This window comes from Stegostoma tigrinum, chromosome 28 (genome assembly GCF_030684315.1).
Source record: "Stegostoma tigrinum isolate sSteTig4 chromosome 28, sSteTig4.hap1, whole genome shotgun sequence".
NCBI lineage: Eukaryota > Metazoa > Chordata > Chondrichthyes > Orectolobiformes > Stegostomatidae > Stegostoma > Stegostoma tigrinum.
The window spans coordinates 16,278,040-16,302,014 of NC_081381.1; the positions used below are offsets into that span (position 1 = coordinate 16,278,040).

Below are 23,975 nucleotides of genomic sequence, written 5' to 3' on the forward strand. Positions count from 1 at the left end.
CTCCACACTGCCGAGAATCCTGCCTTTAATCCTATATTCAGCATTTAAGTTCGACCTTCCAAAACGCATCACTTCGCATTTATCCAGGTTGAACTCCATCTGCCATTTCTCAGCCCAGCTCTGCATTCTGTCAATGTCACGCTGAAGCCTGCAATAGCCCTCGATACTATCAACGGCACCTCCAACCTTTGTATCATCAGCAAACATACTAACCCACCCCTCAACCTCCTCATCCAAGTCATTTATAAAAACTGCAAAGAGAAGAGCAGAGGCCCAAGAGCAGAGCCCTGTGGGACACCACTCAGCACTGACCTCCAGGCAGAATACTTACCATCTACAACCACACTCTGCCTCCTGTCAGCCAACCAATTCTGAATCCAGACAGCCAAATCACCCTGTACCCCATACCTCCTGACTTTATGAATGAGCCTGCCGTGGGGAACCTTGTCAAATGCCTTGCTGAAGTCCATGTACACCACATCCACTGCTTGACCCTCGTCAACCTGTCTCGTGACTTCCTCAAAGAACTCAATAAGATTTGTAAGGCATGACCTTCCCCTCACAAAGCCATGCTGACTCCCTTTAATCACGCTATGCTTTTCCAAATGGCCATAAATCCTATCCCTCAGAATTCTTTCAAAAACCTTGCTGACCACAGATGTAAGACTGACTGGTCTGTAATTTCCAGGGATTTCCCTATTCCCTTTCATGAAAAGAGGAACAACGTTTGCCTCCCTCCAATCTTCCGGTACGACTCCCGTGGAGAGTGAGGAAGCAAAGATCTTCGCCAGCAGCTTAGCAACCTCCTTTCTCGCTTCCCGGAGCAACCTAGGATAAATCTGGTCTGGCCCTGGGGACTGATCAATCTTAATGTTTGCCAAAATTTCCAGCACATCAACTTCCTCAATCTTGATCTGTTCAAGCCTGTTTTCCTGCTCCTCAAAGTTCTCATTCACAACAAAGTCCCTTTCCTTAGTGAAAACCGAAGCAAAAAACTCATTTAGGGCTTCCCCTATCTGCTCAGACTCCACGCACAAGTTCCCTATGCTATCCCTGATCGACCCTACCTTCTCCCTGATCATTCTCTTATTCTGTTTTGATTCCCCTCACTGCATCATTGGACTTTTCTGATAATTTCATGAATGAAATTCTATTGCAACGTTAAATTTAGGTTTTGTTATGATGTAGAATGTATATGGAAATATTTGTGGTTCATGGTTTCCTTTGTGTCCAGTATTATTTTGATACAATAGTTTCCTATTTACATATTAACCCATTGAGTTATTTAAAGACAAACTGTAACACTTATTTTTTAATTCTGAAATATTTGCCAGAATAATTTTAAAATGGCAAAATCTATCATTTTTCCAGTAAGTTGAGGCAAAGTGGATAATGCTGGATCTGTTTACAGTTTCAGAACAGTCAGACAGGTAGCTGAGAGTTAGGATCACAGGCAACTATCAGATCCTTCTTAGTGACATTCACATAAATTATAGCCCCAAAGGTAAACCTGTACAACAAATATTGCTTTAGAACTTAAAGAAAAAACTGTAGTGTCATTCTGTGTTGACATCTGGTGTCAACTTTGACTAGAATTACAGACTGATATTGACAAAGTGTGAAGCTGGATGAACACAGCAGGCCAAGCAGCATCTCAGGAGCACAAAAGCTGACGTTTCGGGCCTAGAACCTTCTTCAGAGAGGGGGATGGGAATAGTATTCTGCAATAAATAGGGAGAGAGGGGAATGGCGGATCGAAGATGGAAGAGAGGAGAAGATGGGTGGAGAGGAGAGTATAGGTGGGGAGGTAGGGAGGGGACAGGTCAGTCTGTCCACCTCCCCCTCTCTTCCTATTTATTTCGGAACCCTCTCCCCATCCCCCTCTCTAATGAAGGGTCTAGGCCTGAAACGTCAGCTTTCGTGCTCCTGAGATGCTGCTTAGCCTGCTGTGTTCGTCCAACTTCACACTTTGTTATCTTGGGATTCTCCAGCATCTGCAGTTCCCATTATTTCTGATATTGACAAGTTAGTTTAAATTGTTACACATCATGTTGGATTGCTTTACACCCCAAATTCAGTTTTTAATTTAAAAAACTCCTGTTCATTCTTTCTTCATTGTTCATTCATACTGTAGGCTGAAAAGTCGTAGTTTCCGTCAAAGAGCTGGGTGCTGTAACATTCTCAAGAGAATCACAATAGTCACAGTAGAGAAGGTGGCTATTCATCCCATTAGTGTTTCTGCTATCCAGTATTGGACAAATAAAAACTTTTCCCAAAGACTCTGTCTCTGCAGAAGCCTAGCTCCCTGTTGCTGTTTTCATTCTTAGTAACTGCTTTCAGCTGAGTAAGACTTTGCAACCTTGCAGTTATGTTTTTGAATCTGAAATTCCTTTCCAACCACACATCTGCACCATTGTCGAGGCTGCTGATTACCACCATAGTTCAAATCAGCCTTTGCCTCTCAGCTCAACTTTGCTGAAACCCATACCCATTTCCATTTGATATATTTGTTTTATAACTTTTATTTGGACCTTTATAAACTTGTGCTTGACAATGAGAATTGTGTTTTCCTGAGGCTTGCTAGTTTGTCGATTTCATGTCCCCAGAAAACATTGGAGTCAGATCATTGATCACTTTTAAGGCTGAGTTAGATTCTTGATTGACAAGATTTAAAAATAAGGGGTAGATGGGAAAGTAGAGGCCTTGATCAAGTTAGCCATGGTCTTGTTAAATGACAGCAGGTTTAAGGAAGTAAACGTCTTTTTTCTGTTCCTAATTCTTGTGTTCTTGTTCCTGTTTCTTAACTAACTACAATTTTCATTCACTCCTATGCTTATAACTTTGATTAATTTCTGGTCCAACAATACCTCAGTTTTAAAATTCTCATTTTTGTTTTGAAATCCCTCCAAATTGCTAGTGCCTATTTATGTAGCGTTTTTCAGTTCTACTGGTCTTCAAGATCTCTGTCCCTAACCAAATTTGGCCTTATGCATATCTCTGTCTTTAACCACCATGATTGGCAGCTGCTTTATCCAAAAGATTGGAATATCCTTCCCAAACTTTTCTCTTTTAAGATACTTATTGAAAATCTACCACTTTGATCAAGCTGTTAGGCACCAGTTTCGTTATGTTGTTTGGTGGTTTTACTGACATTGCTGTTGTTAAGTGCCTTGAGACATTTAGCGAGGTTAAATGCACTTTTAGAAGTTGTTGAAATCAAGCACACTGTTTTGCTGTTTCGAAATTGGAATGTTCTATGCCTACTGGTTTGTTCTCGTGAATCTTTATTCAGTTTTATTTAAATAATTTCTAGTACCTCTATTTCCTTATGCTACTTGCTGGGGTGCTGATTTAGGAAGTTATACCAAAATTAGAATTCACACTAGTGGATGTGTTAACTTCATGGTCACGAGAGACGCTGGTCCCACTTATTTGTTTTTTAGCAGTTTGGATAAGTGGCTGTTAAACATATGTTTATAAATTTGAAGCGGTTACTGCACCCAAGGCAAGGTCCTCTTTTGGAAACCAAATAACATCCTGCTCTTTCCTTCTGAGATAACGAGGTGTAGAGCTGGATGAACAGAGCAGGCCAAGCAGCATCAGAGGAGCAGGAAAGCTGACGTTTCGGGTCTGGACCCTTCTTCAATGGGTTTTTTCTGAAGAAAGGTCCAGACCCGAAATGTCAGGTTTCCTGTTCCTCTGTTGCTGCTTGGCCTGCTGTGTTCATCCAGCTCTACACCTCGTTATCTCGAGCAGTTCCCACTATCTTTACTCTTAACCTTCTTCAGTTTTTTTAGGTAACGGTATTTACTTTCTTCACTATGGTGCCTGCTAAGCCACCAATCGGCATATAGAACAATCACAAATAGCTGGTCTGTGTTCAGATAGTTCTGCTGTAGATAGGCCAACATGCCACAAATGACTGGGTTTTGGAGAGTTGTTGGCACAGGATGTACCCTCCTAATGCTTTCTGTCAGTCTCTGATAATGGCTTACTTTTGAAGGAAGCCATACCAATTTTTATTTTGTTGCACCATGTAACAACCTTGCGCTAGCTTCTCCCAGGACCTGAAGCCTTCAAAGTGCCCTTGCTCCTTTGATTTTCAAGAATTGAGATACTTGAGCTCTCCATCGTATACCTTCAACATGTAAGCAGAAATGGGAAGATTGTGGGTGCTGTGCAGACATCATATAGTCATGTCATGCCTATAAATACATCTTGTACTCTTTCAGCAATTCAGGCTGTGTTGCTAGTGATTTTGAGTCCGAAGTAGCAGACTTTCATATTCTTGGTAATTTCATGTTTGTGAGAAATTAAGCACATGCTGGGATTAAAAAAACTATATTTATACCAGTTATTCTTCCATCTTGTAATGCAGTCTGAATTGACATTTCGGTTGCTTTTGAAAATGTTCCTAAGTTGCTAGCTCTCTTTTAAAATTCATTCACAGGATGTGGATATTGCTGTCAATGCCAGTATTTGTTGGCTATTTGTGATTGTTCTCAAGATGTTGATAAGGCACCTTGAACCCCTGGACAAGGTGTAGTGAAAATATTACCGTGGTATTCTTACCAACTAAGAAATAAAATGTAATGATTTCCGTCCAAAACCAAAATTGTCCTATTATAGACACTAGTTCTGTAAAATTTAATCCTTCATAATATTTACATGGTGATGGGAAGAAAACTAAATATTACATATCATAATTTTACTGAATACTAACTGTAATCACTCAGTAACTCCTTATGGCCATTTCACAATGAAATGCTACCAAATGCAAAATTATTTATGCTAATTTGTTGTTCTTGGAGTGTTAATGTGGAAATTGTGGCAGGACAACTCAATGCCACCCCACCCCATTCCAAACTACCTCAAAATAACTTTTACCAAGGAGTGTGTGTTACCAGTACATTTGCTATTAACGATGGCCACTGGGGGCTCTTAACGCATGCATGGAGTTGTCAGAATGGCCTCGCGCAAGTGTGAAGGGAAATCCTAAAAAAGTAGAAACAACAGTAAGCCTTTTGGGCCATCAAGTCCTTTCAATATGATTGCTGCTGATTCGCTACCTCAGCACCATACTCTTGTTCTCTCCCTATATCCCATGACACCCTTTGCAACTCGAAGTGGAGGCAATGGCCGAGTGGTATTGCTGCTGGACTGCTAATCCAGAGATAATGTTCTAGGGTTTGAATCCAGCCACGGCAGATGAAGATTGAATTCAACAAATATCTGGAATTAAGTATCTAATGATGCCCATGAATCTGTTGTTGATTGCCAGGAAAAACCCATCTGGTTCACTAATACTCTTTAGGGAAGGAAACTGCCATTCCAGCCCATTCTGGCCTACATGTGACACCAGACCCATAGCAAATGTGGTTGACTCTTAACTGACCTCTGGGCAATTAGGGATGGGCAATAAACGCTGCCTGGCCAGTGACACCCTCATCCTGTGAATGAATAATGAGGGGAGAAAATGTGTTACCTCTGATCTTTGAAGTCAACGGTCTGATTAATGCTGGCCAATAAAGTGCTTGACTGGACTGGTTGCAGTACTGTTCAGTTTGTACAATTCCTTGGCATTCCATTTCGGCCTGCCATATCTTATTTGAATAAGACGCTTTAATTCTGCACATGCATGTGGAGTGCTCCATCTAGTGGCAGCATTGACCTTAAACGTAGCGTTGACCTTAAATGCAGCTTTTTGCAAAAGTGTTGCATCTAATTGCCTTGACTTCATGGCTAACTTGTAAACTAAGGAATGTTAGAAGAAATCATACATGGTTCTCTCCTCCCTTTGCAATGCACACTTTACTTTGCGAGACTTCAATGTTCTCAGTAACTGTCAAGGCTAATTTCCTGAGTTACCTGATCCCATTCCAGTTGCTGCTGGCTGCACACTCTAACGTTAAATCATAGTAATGATAAATTGCCTGCAGCTTTCTAATTCAAAGGAAACTTGCTAAGGAATTCTTAGAACATGCAACAGAACTATATCGGAAAAGGCACTTAAGATACCAGATAGTTATGTTGCTTGTTGTTGGCTTTTAAATCGTATTATTTGCTGGATAAGGTCATGTAAAGGACAGTTTACTTTTTTAAAAGATGATCGGAGCCATTACTTGCATTATATGCTCTTAAAAACAGTAATAATGAGTTGTGAAAATATTTGATGTGACTCAATAATGTACCAAAGTTGAAAATTTGGTACAGCTTTGGTTATGACAAGCCCATTCCTCCTCCTTCCTACTTCCCCCTCCCCCATTCTGCTCATTGCCTCTGAAAAGCTTTGATTTATGCTGGAGACCCTCTCCCCATCCCCCTTTTCTGATGAAGGGTCTAGGCCCGAAATGTCTAAGATTTTGTGCTCCTAAGATGCTGCTTGGCCTGCAGTGTTTATCCAGCTCCACACTTTGTTATCTTCAACAACGATTTTGTGTTTAAGCAGTGCCACTTAAGTGTGAAAGCATTTTAAGGTATTTCACAAGCTTAATCAAATAAAGCTGGGCCAAAGAAATATATTTTTTGGGAATTAACTGAAAAACTGCGACAGTCTTAAGTCACAAGGAGAGTCTTGGAAGCTGAGTAGGCCTCAGGTACTTCATACAATTACCTTTTGTGTGGTAGTGACTGGTAATTAAGCAAATATGGCCGTCATTAATCATGATTAGGTAAATGAGCTAAGTTCAATGGCCTTCTCTCCATGACATTCAAAGACATTAACATCTCTGAACGTTCCACTGTTCGCATTCTGCAGAAGCTGCATTGGATCAGCCATATAAATACTCCAGCTAAGACTAACTCAGACTAGAGATTCATTGGAGAGTGCTTCTTGACTCCGAAAAATCTGTCCATCCTCTTCAAGGCACAATCAGGAATGTGATGTAATATTTCTCATTGCCTAACAACACTCAAGCTTGACGCCATTCAGGACAAGGCTATCCACTTAATTATTCAAGTTAGATACATGGGATTCAGGGAGTGTTTGCCAGTTGTGTACAAAATTGGTATGATGGTAGGAGGTTTAGGGTGGTGGAGGCTTTTTATTGGGCTGGAAGGCTGTGACCAGTGATGTTCTGCAGGAATCGGTGCTGGGCCCACTGTTGCTTGTCATTTTGTATAAATGATATTTGGTTGAGAATTTAGGAGACATGGCTAGAAGGTTTGTGAATGACAGTGAAGAGGGTTATCAAAGATTACAAAGGGATCTTGAGCAATTGGGTCAGTAGGCTAACGAGTGGCAGATGGAGTTTAATTTGAATAAATGCGAGGTATTGCATTTTGGTAAAATAAACAAGGACAGGACTTGTACAGTTAGTGGTAGTGTTGTCCAACAGAGATGCGTAGAAGTTTGGGTACATTGTTCTTTGAAATGTGTATCACAGGTAGATAGGGTGACATGCTTGACCTCATTGTTCAGACCATTGATTATAGGAGTTTGGACATTATGTTGAGGTTGACCAGGACATTGAGGCCCTTTCTGGTGTACTGTATGCAATTCTGTTTTCCGTGCTTTGAAAGGATATTATTAAATTGGAGAAGGTTCAAAAACCAAGGTGTTATACCATAAGACCATAAGACGTAGGAGTGGAAGTAAGGCCATTTGGCCCATTGAGCCCACTCCACCATTTAAATCATGGCTGATGGGCATTTCAACTCCCCTTCCCTGCACTCTCCCCATAGCCCTTGATTCCTTGTGAGATCAAGGATTTATCATTCTCTGCCTTGAAGGCATTTAACATCCCAGCCTTCACTGCACTCCGTGGCAATGAATTCCACAGGTCCACCACTCTCTGGCTGAAGAAGTGTCTCCTAATTTATGTTTTAAATTTACCCCCTCTAATTCTAAGGCTGTGCCCACGGGTCCTAGTCTCCCCACCTAACGGAAACAACTTTCCAGTGCCCACCCTTTCTAAGCCATACATTATCTTGCAAGTGTCTGTTAGATCCCCCCTCAACCTTCTAAACTCTAATGAATACAGCCCCAGGATCCTTAGCCGTTCATCTTATGTTAAAGCTAGCATTCCAGGGATCATCCGTGTGAATCTCCGCTGGACACACTCTAGCGCCGGTATGTCCTTCCTGAGGTGTGGGGCCCAAAATTGGACACAGTATAAATGGGGCCTAACCAGAGCTTTATAATGTCTCAGAAGCACATCATTGCTTTTATATTCAACCCTCTTGAGATAAACGACAACATTACATTTGCTTTCTTAATTACGGACTCTACCTGCAAGTTAACTTTTAGAGAACCCTGGACCAACACTCCCAGATCCCTTTGTACTTCTGCTTTACTGGGACTGTGTTGCCAGGACTGGAAGAGAGGAGAGGCTGGAAAGGCTGGGACTCTTCTATTGAAGGGTGGACGGTTGACGAGGACTTCATAGAAGTTTATAAAATCATGAGGGGCATAGTTAAGGTGAATAGCAAAGGTTTTTACCCTAGAGTGGATGAGTTCAAAGCTGGGGGCATATTTTTAAGGTGAGAGGAGAAAAATTTAGAAGGGACCTGAGGGACATTTTTTTAATACAAAGCATGATTCGTATGTGGAATGAAGTGCCAGAGGAAGTGGTAAATGTAAATACAGTGACAATATTTAAGAGACATTTGGGCAGGTACATGTATAGGAAGAGTTTAGAGGGATATGGGTCAAATGCTGGGAAGTGGGACTAGTTTAGTATGGAAAACTTGAGTTGGCATAGACTATTTGAACCAAAGGGTCTGTTTCTGTGCTGCATGATTCAATGATTCTTACTTGAGTGGTCATTCCCTCCATCGCTGATGCACAAATGGCAGCAATGTGTACTGTCTATAAAATGCACTGCAGTAATTCACCAAGGCTCTTTCTATGGCACTTTCTAAACCTGTGACCTCTACACGTAGAAAGGCACAGATAAGCTGATGTGTGGGAATCCCAGCAAGCCACACACCACTCTGTCTTGGAACTAATCATTGTTCCTTCATTGTTACTGGATCAAGATCCAGGAACTCTCTTCCTAGCGCTGCGTGGATTGTAGCAGCTCAGGAAAATGGTTGGCCACAACCTTTGAGAGCAACTGTCCTTATGAACAGTGTTCACAACCTGTGGAAGAATAAAAAGGGTCAGGTGCAGGTGAATTTTGCTTTCATTTGAGCCTTGCTGACATCTAACGACAAGGACTGAACACTTCTAAATGAAATAGCTATTAAAGGGATTGTTTAATTTTTAATCCAGTTGATTGCAAAGCATTAGAGACACAGTTGTTGGGAAGCAGCAATTTCTTAAAATTTTGATTATATGTTAACCTGTGAGATAAATACAGCATCATATTAGCAGGGATGAATGGTTATATGGAGCAGCACAGTTTAATTGCAAAGAAACAAGTATGTAAATATTTCAAATTGTCACTCTGAAAGGAAAATCAAAATAAATGATGAGTAACTCATTGGCTGAAACTAACCTTCTATGTCGGGCATGTGGCATGCTGGCAAATAGCTCGAATCACAATTGTTGCAAAGGTTTTGACAACTCTCTGTTAAAGCCTTTTTAAAATTCATTCATATGACAAGGGCTTTCCATGTTGAACCAGGTGGAGTGCTGTTCAATGTATACTCCATTAAAGGTACTTTTAAACTTTTTTGAAAAGCTGAAAACAAGTTTGATCTTCTCTGTCTCCCTTTGTGTCTCTTCCCCTCCTCATCACCACCAATACCACCACCACTACCAAAAGAAGGGTTCAAATTTGATTTGAGCAGAGCTTTGGATTTTGGTTTCTGAATTTCCTGCATGGATTTGTGATTTGCCTACCATTTGTGGTCTTGAGTCCAGGATTAATGAATCCTGTGTTGAAGTCATTATGTATAAATAAAGCAAAACAAAGAACTGCAGATGCTGGAAATCTGAAACAAAAACAAATTGCTGGAGAAACTCAAGTCTGGCAGCATCTACAAAGAGAGGAACAGAATTGACATTTCAGGTCCAGTGACCCCCTCAAAGGGTCAATGAGCTTTATTTGCAAATAAGAAAAGAAAACAAGCTAGCTATAGGTACTTTTTTTGTTACTACAAACCTGTGTTGAATGTATATAGGGCTGCTAACTTCAACAAAATACTGTATGCGTGTGGAAGCACAGATTGCAGTTTTCTAACTCAGTGCTGCCACTGACTGGTGTGCTGATGATGCTACTGTGGGTCTGATCATACAGAATATATGTGCATTGACTGAAACATTTGCATGGCACTAAAGATTTGACAGACAGATTTTACTAAAGAGCACTTGCATCATGCAGTTTTTCTTAGCAGTTTGATAAAGAAACTCAACAACTAATATTGAGACGAAAAAAAGAACAAAATAAAAATTGAACAAAGAAAGTTACAGCACAGGAACAGCCCCTTTGGCCCTCCAAGCCTGCAGTGACAAAAGGCACTTCAAAACTCATTCAGAAAAGGACATAAAATTCTGAAGATGGCATTGCTCTAGGTTATTTCATTATATTCACAAATATTTTTGTGCATCCATGGCAAATTCTGCACCAACAACTATTAGTGTAGGCATTGCCACAATCCTTGAGAAACTTTATTTTTAATCTTAAAACATAATTTCTTAAATATACGCTGTTAACACGTAATTAGTTGTAAAGCTTGATGGTTTTACTAAAAAGGCCAACTGGAAAAGGGCAAACAAAATTAAATATCATGTTGCCTTCGAACCTCTCAATATAGTGATAATTCAGAACAGTCAATTATAGTAATAATTATAGATTGGCTATAGTATGAAATTAATTGATGCTTCAAGTAAAGTCTGTAACCAGGTCCCTGTGTGTAGATTTAAATTCTTGAAATTACTGCTGTTAATGTATGGTTTACCAATTTTAATAAGTAACATTTTGAACTCTGACCACTTAGGGAAAAGTGGTATATTTTGCTGTTCACAGAAACAACTTGATGGTCATTTATTTTTATATAACATGCCATTAATTTATACTACACACCTTCAACTTCAGTGTAGATGTTACTAAATTGTAAGAAACACGTTTCTTTGTCACTGCTGCTAGTTTCCTGTCCACACTGTTGATTTTGTGCAAGTCTGTCTCTATTGCCATGTATGAATCCACTGTCAAACTCAGAGAATACCTGGACTTTTTTTTGTTACCTTGGTAAAACTGTTCTTTCCCCATCTTTGACCTTTGGCCAGTTATTTTCCTCAGTTTTTTTCTCCATAGCACAACCCCTGCTGGATGTCTAATGAAACCCAAACATGTTAACCTATTAAGAAAATATAGGTAATTGAACCCAGCTCCAACCTGAGGACTAGGACAAGTTTCAGGAGTGTGTTAGGCATGGTTTTTCTGAGGAGCTGACCAGAGCATGTGCTATTTTAAATCTAGTATTATGTAACAACAAAAATGCTAATTAACAATCTTGTCAGAAAAGAACCTTGAGGGATGAGTGACCACAATATGGTAGAGCTTTAGATTATGATTGAAAGTGAGGTAGCTCATTCTAAAACAAAGATGTGACATTTGAGGAAAGGATGTTATGAAAGCAAGAGGCACAAATTGGCTGTGGTGGATTGGGAAACTACATTAGAAGCTATGTCTGTACGTAGTCAATGGACAGTCTTGATGAATTATCATATGACTCACATCGACTATATGTTCCTTCAAAATGCAAAAAAATACTGTGAAGTGTCAATCACCATGGCTGACACGTGAAGTGAAAGATTGTGTAAGATTAAAAGAAGAGGCTTATAGAAGTTGCCAGAAATAGTAAATCTGAGGATTGGAAAATTTTTAGAATACAACAGAGGATCAAGAAATTGTTTCCAAAAAAAGGGAGATTAGAATATGAAAGCAACCTACCCAAACAGAGACTGCAAACGCTTCTAAAGGCATGTAAAAAGGAAACATTTGGCTAAGACAAATGTGGGGCCATTGCAGGCAGAATCAGGAAAACCTACAGTGGGGAGAAGAAAAATGGCAGAGAAGCTTATATAATTAATTTGTGATTACTTAAACTGTGGACAATACTAAGAGATCTTCCAGACTGAGAGATCCAAATGTCTATGGAGAATGAAGAGTGGAAGAAAATTAGCATTGAGAAAAAGAGGTACTGGAAAAATTAATGGAGCTGAAAGTTGATAAATTCCAGGGACCAGATGTCATCTTTGGCAACCTGTCAGGATTAAGGATGACTTGCTTTCACGCTGGGGGTATTTGGATTCTGTGGTGGCTGAATACTGGAACTATAGACTCTGCCAGAATTGGGGCACGTGGCTTTAGAGGAGGTGGCTGGTCGGGATGCTCTGGATTCTGAGTACTCTTTCTGATGCTTGCCGCACTGATGCGAGAAGTGGTTGTTGCCGTCACAGATGCTCATTCTCCATTTTGTGCATTCTAGGACAAGTGATTACCACATCACTGGGGATGTTGCAGTGGTTTAAGGAGGCTTTCACTGTGTCCTCACAGCATTTCCTCTGCTGTCCTAGTGATGGCTTACCATTACGGAGTTCCAAGTAGAGTCCTTGTTTAGGGAGTCTTTTGTGAAGCATGCGGACAATGTGGTCTGCAAACAGCAGCTAATCACGTGCTGCTGGGGATATTGACCTGGAAGAAGATGCTCACGTTGGTATACCTATCGTGCCAGCGTATTTCTAAGATTTTGCAATGGAAGTGCAGGTGTAAATGGCCCTTTCAAAACAGGAGTGGGGACCAGAGTTTCTATGTGGACCATGAGCGTGATGCTGCGTTTGAGGTTTTGGACTTCAAATATTATGTTCGTCAACACTGCACTGGCATATTGGCATCACTGCTGGATTTCATTGTCAGTGTCTGATGGGAAATGATCCATGTTGTCCAAAGGCACTTCATGGGATTTTGTTGGTAGATGGGTGGGAGCGGGGGCTTTTGTTTTCCAGATGTTTAGTCTGAGGCCCGTTCTGTCATTAGCCTTGGTGAATGCGGTGTCTGCATATTGCAGCTTGGTGATAGAAGTTGGGATCACCTTGGGTCTGGTGGTGTTGACAATTGAACAGCTTGCCTGTTGTCCTGTGGCTAGCTGCTATCGGAATTTCATGGGAATGGGGTGGAGTGTAGCAGAGTGAGAGATGGAGAAGGTCATTGGTGTGATGACCCAGCTCTGCTTCACCCTGTGTAACACTTTTATTAAGGGTCTGTGGTGATTTGAGGATCACAGACTGCATCATGAAACAGGTGGAGAAAGCAGCCCCATTCGAGGATATTCCACTCTGTGTCATAGTGACAGAGTTGGAAGGTTTTTGTGAGATCAAAGAAGGACATGTACAGAGGTTGGTGCCTGTTCCCTGCCCTTTTTTTCTTGAATTTCTTGTGCACTGAAAGTCACATCCATTTATGTCTCTTGACAGGCAGAAGCTGCATGAGACTTGGGGGAAACTCTCCAGCTACTGGGAGAGGGTGGTGAAGAGGATTCTTGCAATGACCTTTTCCGTAGCATATTGTAGTAAAATCCTTCTCTGATTTGCACAGTCAGACGTGTGTCTGTTCTTGAAGACTATCACGATGGATCCAGTCTCTCTTCTCTACTTTACAACTTCAGAGATTCCATCTGTGCTGAAGGCCCAGTCCTGAAGAAGGATTTAGGCCAGTAATGTCAGCTCTCCTATACCTCTGATGCTGCATGACATGCTGTGTTCCTCCAGCTCCACACTATTATTTGACCTTGTGGGGGTTGGATGAGTGCTGAGATAACAATGGGCCATGATTGATTGTGAGAGTACTTTCATTAAAGACTGTGTCTCAATTTAGGAGATTCTCGAAGTGCTGTCACCAGCAGACATTAACTGCTTCTTGGTTCTTGATGAGCGGTTCTCCATTTTTGCCCCTCAGTAGAGTTGGACCCTTGGTACTCAAACTATAGGAGACTTTGTGCTGAAGGAACCCGTGCGTGTTGTAATTGTCAAGTTGTCGAGTCTCCTGATGCTGTTTCCATCAACAGCTGATTTGTTTTGATTGCGAGTACTTTACACCTTGACTTTCAGTTGCTTGTGGGCTTGTTTCCTCATGGGTTTTGGTGGAGTAGCTAGTTCAATAACACACTGCATTTGTGATCTAGGAAATTCTGGATTGATAGGAGGTAATGTACTGGTATGATTTAAGCATTGGCTAACAGTCGGGAAACAGAGGAAGTAAATGGCTTGTTCATGCATTGCTAGGCTCTAATTGGTGAGGTACTGCACAGATCTGTACTTGGAACTCAGCTTGTTCACAATATTGAAGGATTTGGAAGTGGAGACCAAATGTAATATGTATGAACTTGCTGATGATTTAAAGCTATGCAGAAATGTGTGTTATGAGGAAGATGTGAAGAAGTTCAGGATGATTTGCGCAGGAACATTGGTAGATGGCATATAATGTGGAAATGGGAGAGATTATCCGCTGGTAAGAGGTACAAATGTGTGGAATGTTTCATAAATGAGAGAAGTTGGAAAGTGTAGGTCTATAAAGAGACCAAGGTGACCTAGTCAATAAATCACTGAAGGCTAATGTGTAGGTGCAGCAAGTTGTAAGGAAACTAATGGAATGTTAGCCTCCTCCAATGTCTGATGGTCTTAGAGTGGGGTGGAGGAACTTATCAGCCATGATTGAATGGTGGAGTAGACTCAAAGGGCCAAATGGCCTAATTTCTACTGTTATGTCTTATGGTCTTTATCTCCAAGTGATTGGAATATGGGTATCATGAAGTCTTACTCCAATTGCAATTTCTCTGTCATAAGTGATGGAGAAAATTAGGTAAGTTCTATCCAAGTCTGTCAGCAAGAACCTTTCATCAATCTAAAAGCCTAAACATTGTTTTAAAAATCTGCAGATTCTTCTGACTTGGTGGGGTAGTGCACAGGAGGTCAAATTCCAGTATTTCTGGAGTTGTCACAAAAGTTAGGGATGTTTAAAGTATGCAGAGGTCCCCAATTTATCTGACTTTCAGACCCAGATTGGAAGAAAGCATGGGCCAAGTTTTTGTAAGAAATGAAAACAGAAATTTCTGGACAAACTCAAGAGGTCAGGCAGCATCTATGGAGAGAAAACACAGATTTCTGTACTGATTAGGAATCACTATTTAGTAAAACTAATTAAACACTAACTACAGGTAAGCAATCATAAATGGTTGGCACATAATGCCACTAATTAAAACTCTTAATTCTCTTATGAACTCCTCCTTACGTACACAGGTGGACAGACAGAGCAAAATAGGTTGAGTGGAGGCCAAAAATCTGGAAAGACAGTTCAGTTGTCTGTCTTCCCAGGTACTTTTGCTGACATGCTGCTCAAGATTCTTCTGATGACCAACACAATGCTTTATTCGTTTTTCTCTGGATGTTTCCAGATGTTTCTGAATGGTTGGTTCGAGATGCAAGGCGGCTGGCTCTCTTATGAAAATCTCTGACCTATCAGTTAAATGTCACAGCTTACAATGGCTGTTGCAGGAAAGATAAACTCAGAGCCATGCAGCATGGAAACAGACGCTTTGGTTTAACTTGTCATGTTGACTAAATGTCCTAATCTAAACTCGTCCCACTTGTTTGTGTTTTGTCCGTGTCCCTCTAGACTGTTTCTGTTCGTGTATCTGTCCGAATGTCTTTTAAATGTTGTAACTCTAACTTGTTCTGGTCTCAAGTTGTTCATTTACCTGAGAACCAATTACACAGTTGTTTACAGGCAAAAATGTCTTTGTGGTTAAGTTATGGTTGCTAACTCACAGTGCAATCAACTGCTTGTTGCAAGCAAAAGCTACATCAGCTTACCTTGCCGCTTCAAACTGTTGACAACTCAACTTCAATTACTGCTTGTTCAAGCAGTTGTTTCTCCAATGCCTAACTTGAGTTTTGGGTTAAAAACAAAAGAAAAATCCAAATCTAAAACAAAAACACACCATGTAAGATTTCTAACCAAAATCTGTGTTTTGGAACTTTACAAACTAATCCCTTCTGCTGAAGTAACTGGTTTTAAGAACTGCCCTGAACTCTTCCCAGGATGTCAATTAAGTTTGCTTCTAAACTCAATTTTCTAAATTGAGATATTTGCAGAACTGTAATGTGGGTTGGTTAGTTAAATTGGCTGGATACTCTGCATGTGACGTAGGGGGATGCCAGTGGGTTCACTTCCCACACTGGCTGAGGTCACCATAAAGGATTGTCCCGATCAATCTTTCCCTCATCTGAGTTGTGGTGACCCTCAGGCTAAACCACCACCGGCCGTCTCTCTGTAATGGGAAAGCAGCCCAGTGGTCCTCTGGGACTATAGTGAACTTACCTTTTACTTGTTTAGAACTGATCCATCGCAGTTAGATTTATGATTTACTTATACCATCACCATCTATTTATAAGGCTGTACCATTCAGTCTGTTTCTCTAATCAATCATTATTGATGACATGGAGGTTGTAATATGATTTGCAGCCATTTGATCATCACTGCTGCTTTTGGTAGATTGACTTCATCAAAAATGTTTAAGTAATAACTTGAATATTCCTTTTGGCCAATTCCTTATTGAGTTTGGTATTTATTGGTTTGTAAAGGACATGGATGCGACCACTTTTAGAATACTGTTTACAGTTCTAATCACCCTTCTAATGAGAGGCTGTTGTTAAACTTGAGAGGAAGCAGAAAAGATTCACAAGGATGTGGCCAGGGCTGGAGGTCTTGAGTTATAGGAAGAGGCTGAACAGACTGGAGCTTTTTTCCGTGGAAGCTGAGTGGTGACCTTATAGAGGTTTATAACATCACGAGGGGCGTGGCTATTCACCGTATCCAATGTCTTTTTCCTTGAGTGGAGAGTCCAAAACTAGATGGCACAGGTTTGAAGTGAAAGGGGTGAGATTTATTAAGGACCTGGGAGCGTAACCCTTTGATAGAGGGTGGTGCCAGAGGAAGTGGTGGAGGCAGGTATGATTACATCATTTAAAAGGCATCCGGATGGGTATATGAATAAGAAGGATTAAGAAGGATGAAGAGGGATAAAGGCCAAATGCTGACAAATGTGGCTAGGTCAGATTGGGATGTCTTGTCAGTGCAGATCTGTTGGAGTGTGGGATCTGTTTCTGTTCTGTAAGACCATTTTGTTCACAGAAAGTGAAGAATGATACTTGTTGTGGAGTTATAATTTTATTTACTTAATCTGCTGATATTTAACATTTCAGAGCAAACGGGACCACCTGTTAATGAATGTCAAGTGGTACTATCGTCAGTCAGAGGTACCAGATTCGGTCTACCAGCATCTGGTTCAGGATCGACACAACGAGAATGGTGAGTAGTTTGCCATGAATAAAATTTTATGAAGTAAGTTTTTTTTCTCTCCCATTATCTTTCCTTGACTACCTTCCATGCCTAAAGAGGGCCCTTAGACTTTCACAAATGATAGTGATTCTACTGTACCTTGCTGTCTAAGGCACTGTGCGTTATCAGTGAGGCTGTATGAACAGCAAATTTACTACTTTTTGGAGTGGGGAATAGGGGGTCTATGATGGATCAGTTTGGATGTAGTTAATGGCAAGACCCACCGAATGATATTCATAATAAAAAATACAGACTTTTATTTCCTCCTAATTGGCTGGGCCAACCATAGCTCCCTTTGAGACTTAAAGAACGATGGATACCAAGAGTTTCTGTGCTTGGATATTGCTTTCCCACAAGCCTGAAAAGTGTCTTTTCAAAACCTATAGTTAGTAACAAAATGCTAAACTGGATCTGTAATTAGTCAATATAGTAGAATTCTTTGTAGATTATATTTTGTTCATTCATGGGATAATAGCATTGCATTTATGACCCATTCCTAATTGCCCAGAAGGCAGTTAAGAATCAACCATATTACTATGGGTCTTGAGACACATTTAGGCCAGCCCAGGAAATTAGTGAGCCAGATTGGTTTTTCTGACAATTAGCAATGGATTTGAGGCCATCTTAATTCCAGGTTTTTATTGAATTCAAATTCCACTATCTGCTTGGTGGCCTCACAGGGCCAGGATGTGGATTTGATTCCAGCTTTGAGTGACTGCCTGTATGGACTTTGCACATTCCCTCAGTGTCTGCGTGGGTTTCCAACAGGTGCTCAGCTATTCTCTGACTGCCCAAAGTGCAGGCCAGATGGATTAACCACGGTAAATGCGGGGATAGGGTAAGGGGCTGGTTCTAGGTGGGAGGGTTGATGCAGACTTGATGCGCCAAATGGCTTCTTTCTGCACTGTAAAGTTTCTATGATTCTATCACTTGCAAGTGGTGGTGTTCCCATGCACTTGCTATCTTGCTCTTTCTAGGTGATAGAGGCTGTGGGTTTTGAAAGTGCTGTCAAGGAGCCTTGGTGAGTTGCTGCAGATGGTGCACACTGCTGTGATGATATGTTAATGGTGGGTGTTTGCTGACAAGCAGCCTCATTTGTCATGAGCTTGGAGTGTTGTTCGATCTGTATTTGCCCAGGTATCTGGGGAGCACTCCATCACAGTGTTGATTTGTGTCTATTAAATAGTGGAGAGTCCTATGGAAGATAGGAAGTGAGTTGCTTACTACAGAACTTGTAACCTCTGTTTTGCTTCTATGGCCTCAATATTTATACGGTTAGTCTAGTTCTGTTGTAACCCCAGAATATTGATTACGGTAGGATTCACCAATGGTCATAGAATATAGAACATAGAAAAGTACAGCACAGAACAGGCCCTTCAGCCCACGATGTTGTGCCGACATCATAGGCTGAAGGGCCTGTTCTGTGCTGTACTGTTCTATGAATGTCCAGGGAAAGATGGTTAGATTTGCATTAGATTTCTATTTAAGATTATCATTGATGGCTAGTGGCTAGTGCTGTAGCTGGACTGGCACAACTTGGCTAGGGTTGCAGCTAGTTGTGGAACGTGAGGTTTCAGTACTATTTCTGGAATCTGGTCAGGTTCTAAAACAGTTGTAATATCCAGTGTCTTCAGCTGTTCTTGATATCACGTAAGGTGAATCAAATTAGCTGTAGGCTGGTATCTGAGAGACTCTGGCCCTGAGGAAGCAACTGAAACTGATTATCCACTCAGCAGTTCTGGCTGAAGCCGGTCACAATTGCTTCAGCCTTGTCTTTTGCGCTAACATCCTGGGCACCCTCATCATTGAGGATGGAGCTAGTCGTAGCACCTTCACCATATTAATTATTAATTGTTCACAACTCAATGTGAAAGGCCTACAGAGCTTGAATCCAATCTTTTGTATTTTGGGATTGCTTAGCAGTGTCTGCTGTGTGTTGATTATCTTATTTGACAGGCAAGTGGACCTGTTTTATGGCTTTACCTGGTTTGCGTCTCAGTTTTAAGATTGCCTGGTAAAGATGAGATTTCATCTCCACAAAGATGTAATTGATGCATCATGCTTTTCTCTAGTTAACGTATTCTGTGTCATTGACCTGGATGTTGACAAATTACTGCAGCTAGTCTCCATGTCACTGCAGCAAACAGTGGATAATGACTATTTTTCGGTGAGCCTGCTGCCACATGCATGTGTAGAACCTAATTCTTTTTTATAAGTTGCCTGTTATCTTGAAGAGAGAGAACCTTGGGTGTTAGACATGCCATCTGTTCCAAACGTTCCATCCATACTCATTGCCTTTTACTTTTTAGCTTTTTTCAAAAAAAATTCACACATTCTTTACCTTCAGTTCTCAACCTTACATCAAATATATTCATGCTGTTTTGTTTGAAGAAGATATTGAAAAGTATTGGGCATTCAAAATTTTCTTTCAACCTCTGCATTTCACTTTGGAACATTAGTTATCAGAATTACAGCTTTATATTTTGCGCAGCTTCTTTATTGAATTATGTTCTGGCTCTTTGTCTTGTTTAGTTTTCTCACTGAAGTTGCCAGTTCATCTTATGGTCCTAACAGTATTTTCACAAAGATATTTATAAGCCATCAGAATCATAATGATAGATTGTGGGATAAATTCATTGACCCTTTACTCCCAGTGTCAACTGTAGTGAGTACGTGGGATTGAATTTCAGAGAAATTCCAGCACAGGGAGATAACAGTTATTCTGAACTGTGATGCTGTTGAGAATCTGCTGGAAGCATGAGGATCAGTGAAATTCTTTCCCAACATACTTTTACATTACCCGAAGGAGGCAATAGATCCTCAAGTGGAACTGAAAAGATTCTTCTAATGTTTTGTTCTAACCCCACGCCTGATGTTTCTGCTCTTGTCGTTGCCAAAGTGTCCCATGGAAAATTTGGAGCCTCTTTATGATTCTGTTTTCTTTTGAAAGGTTATGTCCTTTGGTCTAACATTTTCTTTCCACCCACTACCTAATCTCATCTTTCAGACTTGGGTGCCATTAGTTGCCATGTATCTTTGCTGAAATGGCTGAGATGCCTTTCCTAAATTAAAATGACTTGTCCATAGTCCCTGGAATGAACCACTGAAACTGAACAATTGCCAAGATCGTATCAATGGACACAGCTAGTTTTGGTTACTCTTGTAGATATGGAAAAATTTCAAATGAAAACATTACAGTATCATTGTATTGATGGGAATCAAGATCCAAATTAAGCTTGCTAGTAAAAACTTCATGAAAATATAAATATAATAGTGTATAAACAAGATGGGATTGGCTTGTCTTATCAGCATTTTCTATTATGTTTCAATTCCAAGGTCAAGTAATCATCCTATAAAAAGTACTGAGTTTGATTCTCCAGGAAGGAGAACTGTGATCCCTAATCATTTTCATGACTGTGTTTGAGGTTTGGCACTGGTGGAAAACATCCTTTGCAAAGATACTGAACGCTAGCAGAACACTTTTTAATTGGAAACAGTAGATCTAATATTCTATGCAGAGTATAGTGATAAAAGTTTTCTTACAGAAAATATCATGTCATATTTCAATGATGTACCCAGGTGCTACTCAGAAGCATCAATGATTTTGGTTATGCACAACTTGAGCTTTACTTCAAACAAAATCTGACCACAAATAGCTGTGCGTCTTAGACATAATTTTTTCTAGAGCCGAATGATTTAGGTCATCATGTTCATCTGAGAATGGAATTTGGTGAATGTTATTGCTTGGTTTTCTTAATTAATGGTCTTGAAATAATAGATTTAATCTGTTTATTTAATAAATGTTTGAACATTTTCTCATCTTTGAAAGGCTAGATGGCGATATAAAACCTACTTGAATCACATTTTACACCCTGTACCTATATCAGCGTTCAATTTTCTTTCCCAGCCTACAAAAGTTATTTCTGCTAAAACATAAGGTTTGTACTGTTCTGTTAAATGTTGAAAAACATTTTGATACCAATTTGTTGGAACATATGAATTAAGGAGGATTCTATAGCATCCTACTGTCTCGTGCAATTTGGAAGTGAGGGCATTTTTAAAAAATTGTGTTCAAAAATTCCAAACTGCAGTATTAGCACCTGAACCTTTTATTAAATAAACTGTGGTATGTTCCTGTGAATCAGTGACTTTGTGGCATGCCATTCATGTTTGAAAGCATTACATTCTGAAGTTTCAAAATTTATATCTGCTGAAGGGCTGATTATATTTTGTGTCTTGGGCATGACAAGTGTTAGAATAATGGCCAGTGGTGTGTGTGTGTGCTTCATTTAAGGTTTTTGTCTTTGATGAAGTGTTTTTACTGAAGAACTCAAGTGCATCATCTCGAAAAGAAATGAAAGCTCTCAACTTATGGATATAGGGAGAAATTGCAACAAGTTAATTTTAAACTTTAATTCATGTGGAAATTAAACTTCACTTAAAGATATCATTAAATATAGGATAGCTTGTTAATTAACGGTTTTAAAATTTTTTAATTCATCTAGTTCTATTTTGGAATATCTTAAATATGCCTTTTGATGGAATATTTTTGAAAAAGTTGATTTTTAAAAAAATATCCCTATTCCATGAAACACACTTGATTTTTTTGATGGGATCACATGTAAAATTATGCTGTCTAGCATTATCTTGGGTTGCAAGACAAACCAATGTGATCTTTGAGATCTGGCTGACTTTGCATAAATTATATGGTTTAGCAAAGTTGGTTTATGTAGTATCTGATTAGTTATGTTAGTTTTTGATGTATTTTATTGTGAATGATACAAAACTTGGCTGAGTGTTTTTAAAGACAGAGAAGCATTCTTCTATTTGGCCTGTGAATAACCTTCTTAATGATAAATGGCAGTTTGTGACCATGTTTCATAAGGGCCTCCTACAATCAGCAGAGGGTGTCTGCTTTGATGAAAATTTTGGCAGAAACCTGAAATCTTAGCCCTTCAATTAATTTCTATGGTTCAAAGGTTTAAAATTTAGGCAGATAGGATTTGCGAATGGGTAAGTACTCTATTTTAACAGACCTTCCTTTATTATCACTTTTTAAAGTTTTGTCCCTATAAATGTTTGCTCTTCTTTCCTTACTCTTACGGGGCTGCATTTCTACAGGTACTCACAGCCCTCGGGTATTTCATCCACTTGGCCATTCTTCAGGTGAGTTTAGACAGGTGATTTGTCAACTGGCAGTATGATTGTGTAGGACATCACATCTGAACTCATCCAAAGTCCACACTGGGAGTGACTCTCCTCCAGCACCTCACATTACCCTAAGATGTTGAAGCTTATTCTCGAATTTAATTATGATCCACTGACTCAACACAGATTGTAAATTGTATTTTATATAGCATTAAGCAATTCCTTTACTTACTAAGCATTCAGGAAAACATATTGCCTTCTGCTTAAATATTTTGAATTTTGATTTGTAGCATTAATGATATATACTCCAAGCTGTTTAACCCTGTTACTTTCTTCAATAACTTTTGAAAATGAATTTTAAAATGTTTTAAAAAAATTTTCCACAAAAGCTTGGGAACCTGGTTTGCTTGATCAAAAATTATTTTACTCCGAGATAGAGGGCAAATTGCACACTTCAGGAAGAAAATCTCTTGAAAGGCTGGGTCTTGAGAAATTTATCCATGGTGGATGTACCATTGTACCATTTTATTTGGAAGAGACTTCAATAGAGAAATGAAAAATGCCATGCCTAAAGATAAATATATTTATGCTTTCTTTATCAATGTGAGATATAAAGGCCCCAAATAACAAATAGGATCTTGTAGATTTGGATATTTTGTCCTTAGATCAGCAATGGTAAATTATTCACTAAATGTCTACACTTTAATTTTGTTAATTGTAGTGTGAAATATGATGTATGAATGAATGAAAAAGCATCTTGCTTAAGTGGTGCAGTGGAAATCTGGGTAATGTCAATCTATAGAAAATAATTTCACACCTGTAGTGTATTATGGCTGAAATTAACTATTTCTGATTAGCATGGGTAGCAAGGGTTTAAGTGTTATGCTGTATACAAAAAGAAACTCGTGTTGACGGTATTAATCAGATATCTCCTGAAAATGAAATTTAGAAAGTATAAAGTAACCATTATTAATAGTTTGAAGTTAGGTTGCAGAGAATTTTGCTTTAAAGCATAAATTAGTGGGGTCTGCTCTCAACAGTCAACTTGGACACTTGGCATGTTTGGTGGGATCCATTGTCATTTTTGCAGACCATTTAATATCTTGGGATCTATTATTTATCCTCCTATATCTGAAGGACTTAATACCTCCTCTGAATACACATCAGTTTCTATCAGATAAACCTGTAATTGTGATATCATAATTCTTATTTACAAAGCAGGTAGTTAAAACTTGGTACTCCATGCCCACCTATAGTTCTCAGTATTTCATGAGAAGCAGTTGAGTTCATCACCAGTGTCACCAACCGAAAGAGGTCTGTTGTCCTTTTTGGAAATCATAATGCTGGTAGCAGCAAAATGTTTTCAAAGTAACTTCAATAAATTTGAAAAATCAGGAGCTTTGAAAGAAAACCCTAGTGAGCATTGCATTTATGAATACAGATGTTTAAGACTAGGTTGGGTGGGGATACATTGTAAACTCTTCAATTAAACATAGATTTGGAATCCCCCACACAACAGTTTCCTGTGAGCATTTATGTTCC

General features: G+C 39.7%; 1 protein-coding gene across 7 annotated transcripts in view; it reads left to right on the plus strand.

Annotated features, from left to right (window-relative positions):
* rerea (arginine-glutamic acid dipeptide (RE) repeats a) overlaps positions 1-23,975 on the plus strand; it is a 685,623-nt gene that overhangs the window by 261,193 nt on the left and 400,455 nt on the right. For 5 of the 7 annotated variants that reach the window (XM_048561799.2, XM_048561804.2, XM_048561801.2 and 2 more), the window contains 2 exons: positions 17,150-17,255; positions 22,407-22,451. In XM_048561799.2, the coding sequence (XP_048417756.1) occupies positions 17,150-17,255; positions 22,407-22,451 (151 nt within the window). The remainder of the gene's footprint in view (positions 1-17,149; positions 17,256-22,406; positions 22,452-23,975) is intronic. The other 2 variants (XM_048561803.2, XM_048561805.2) reach the window with 1 other exon arrangement.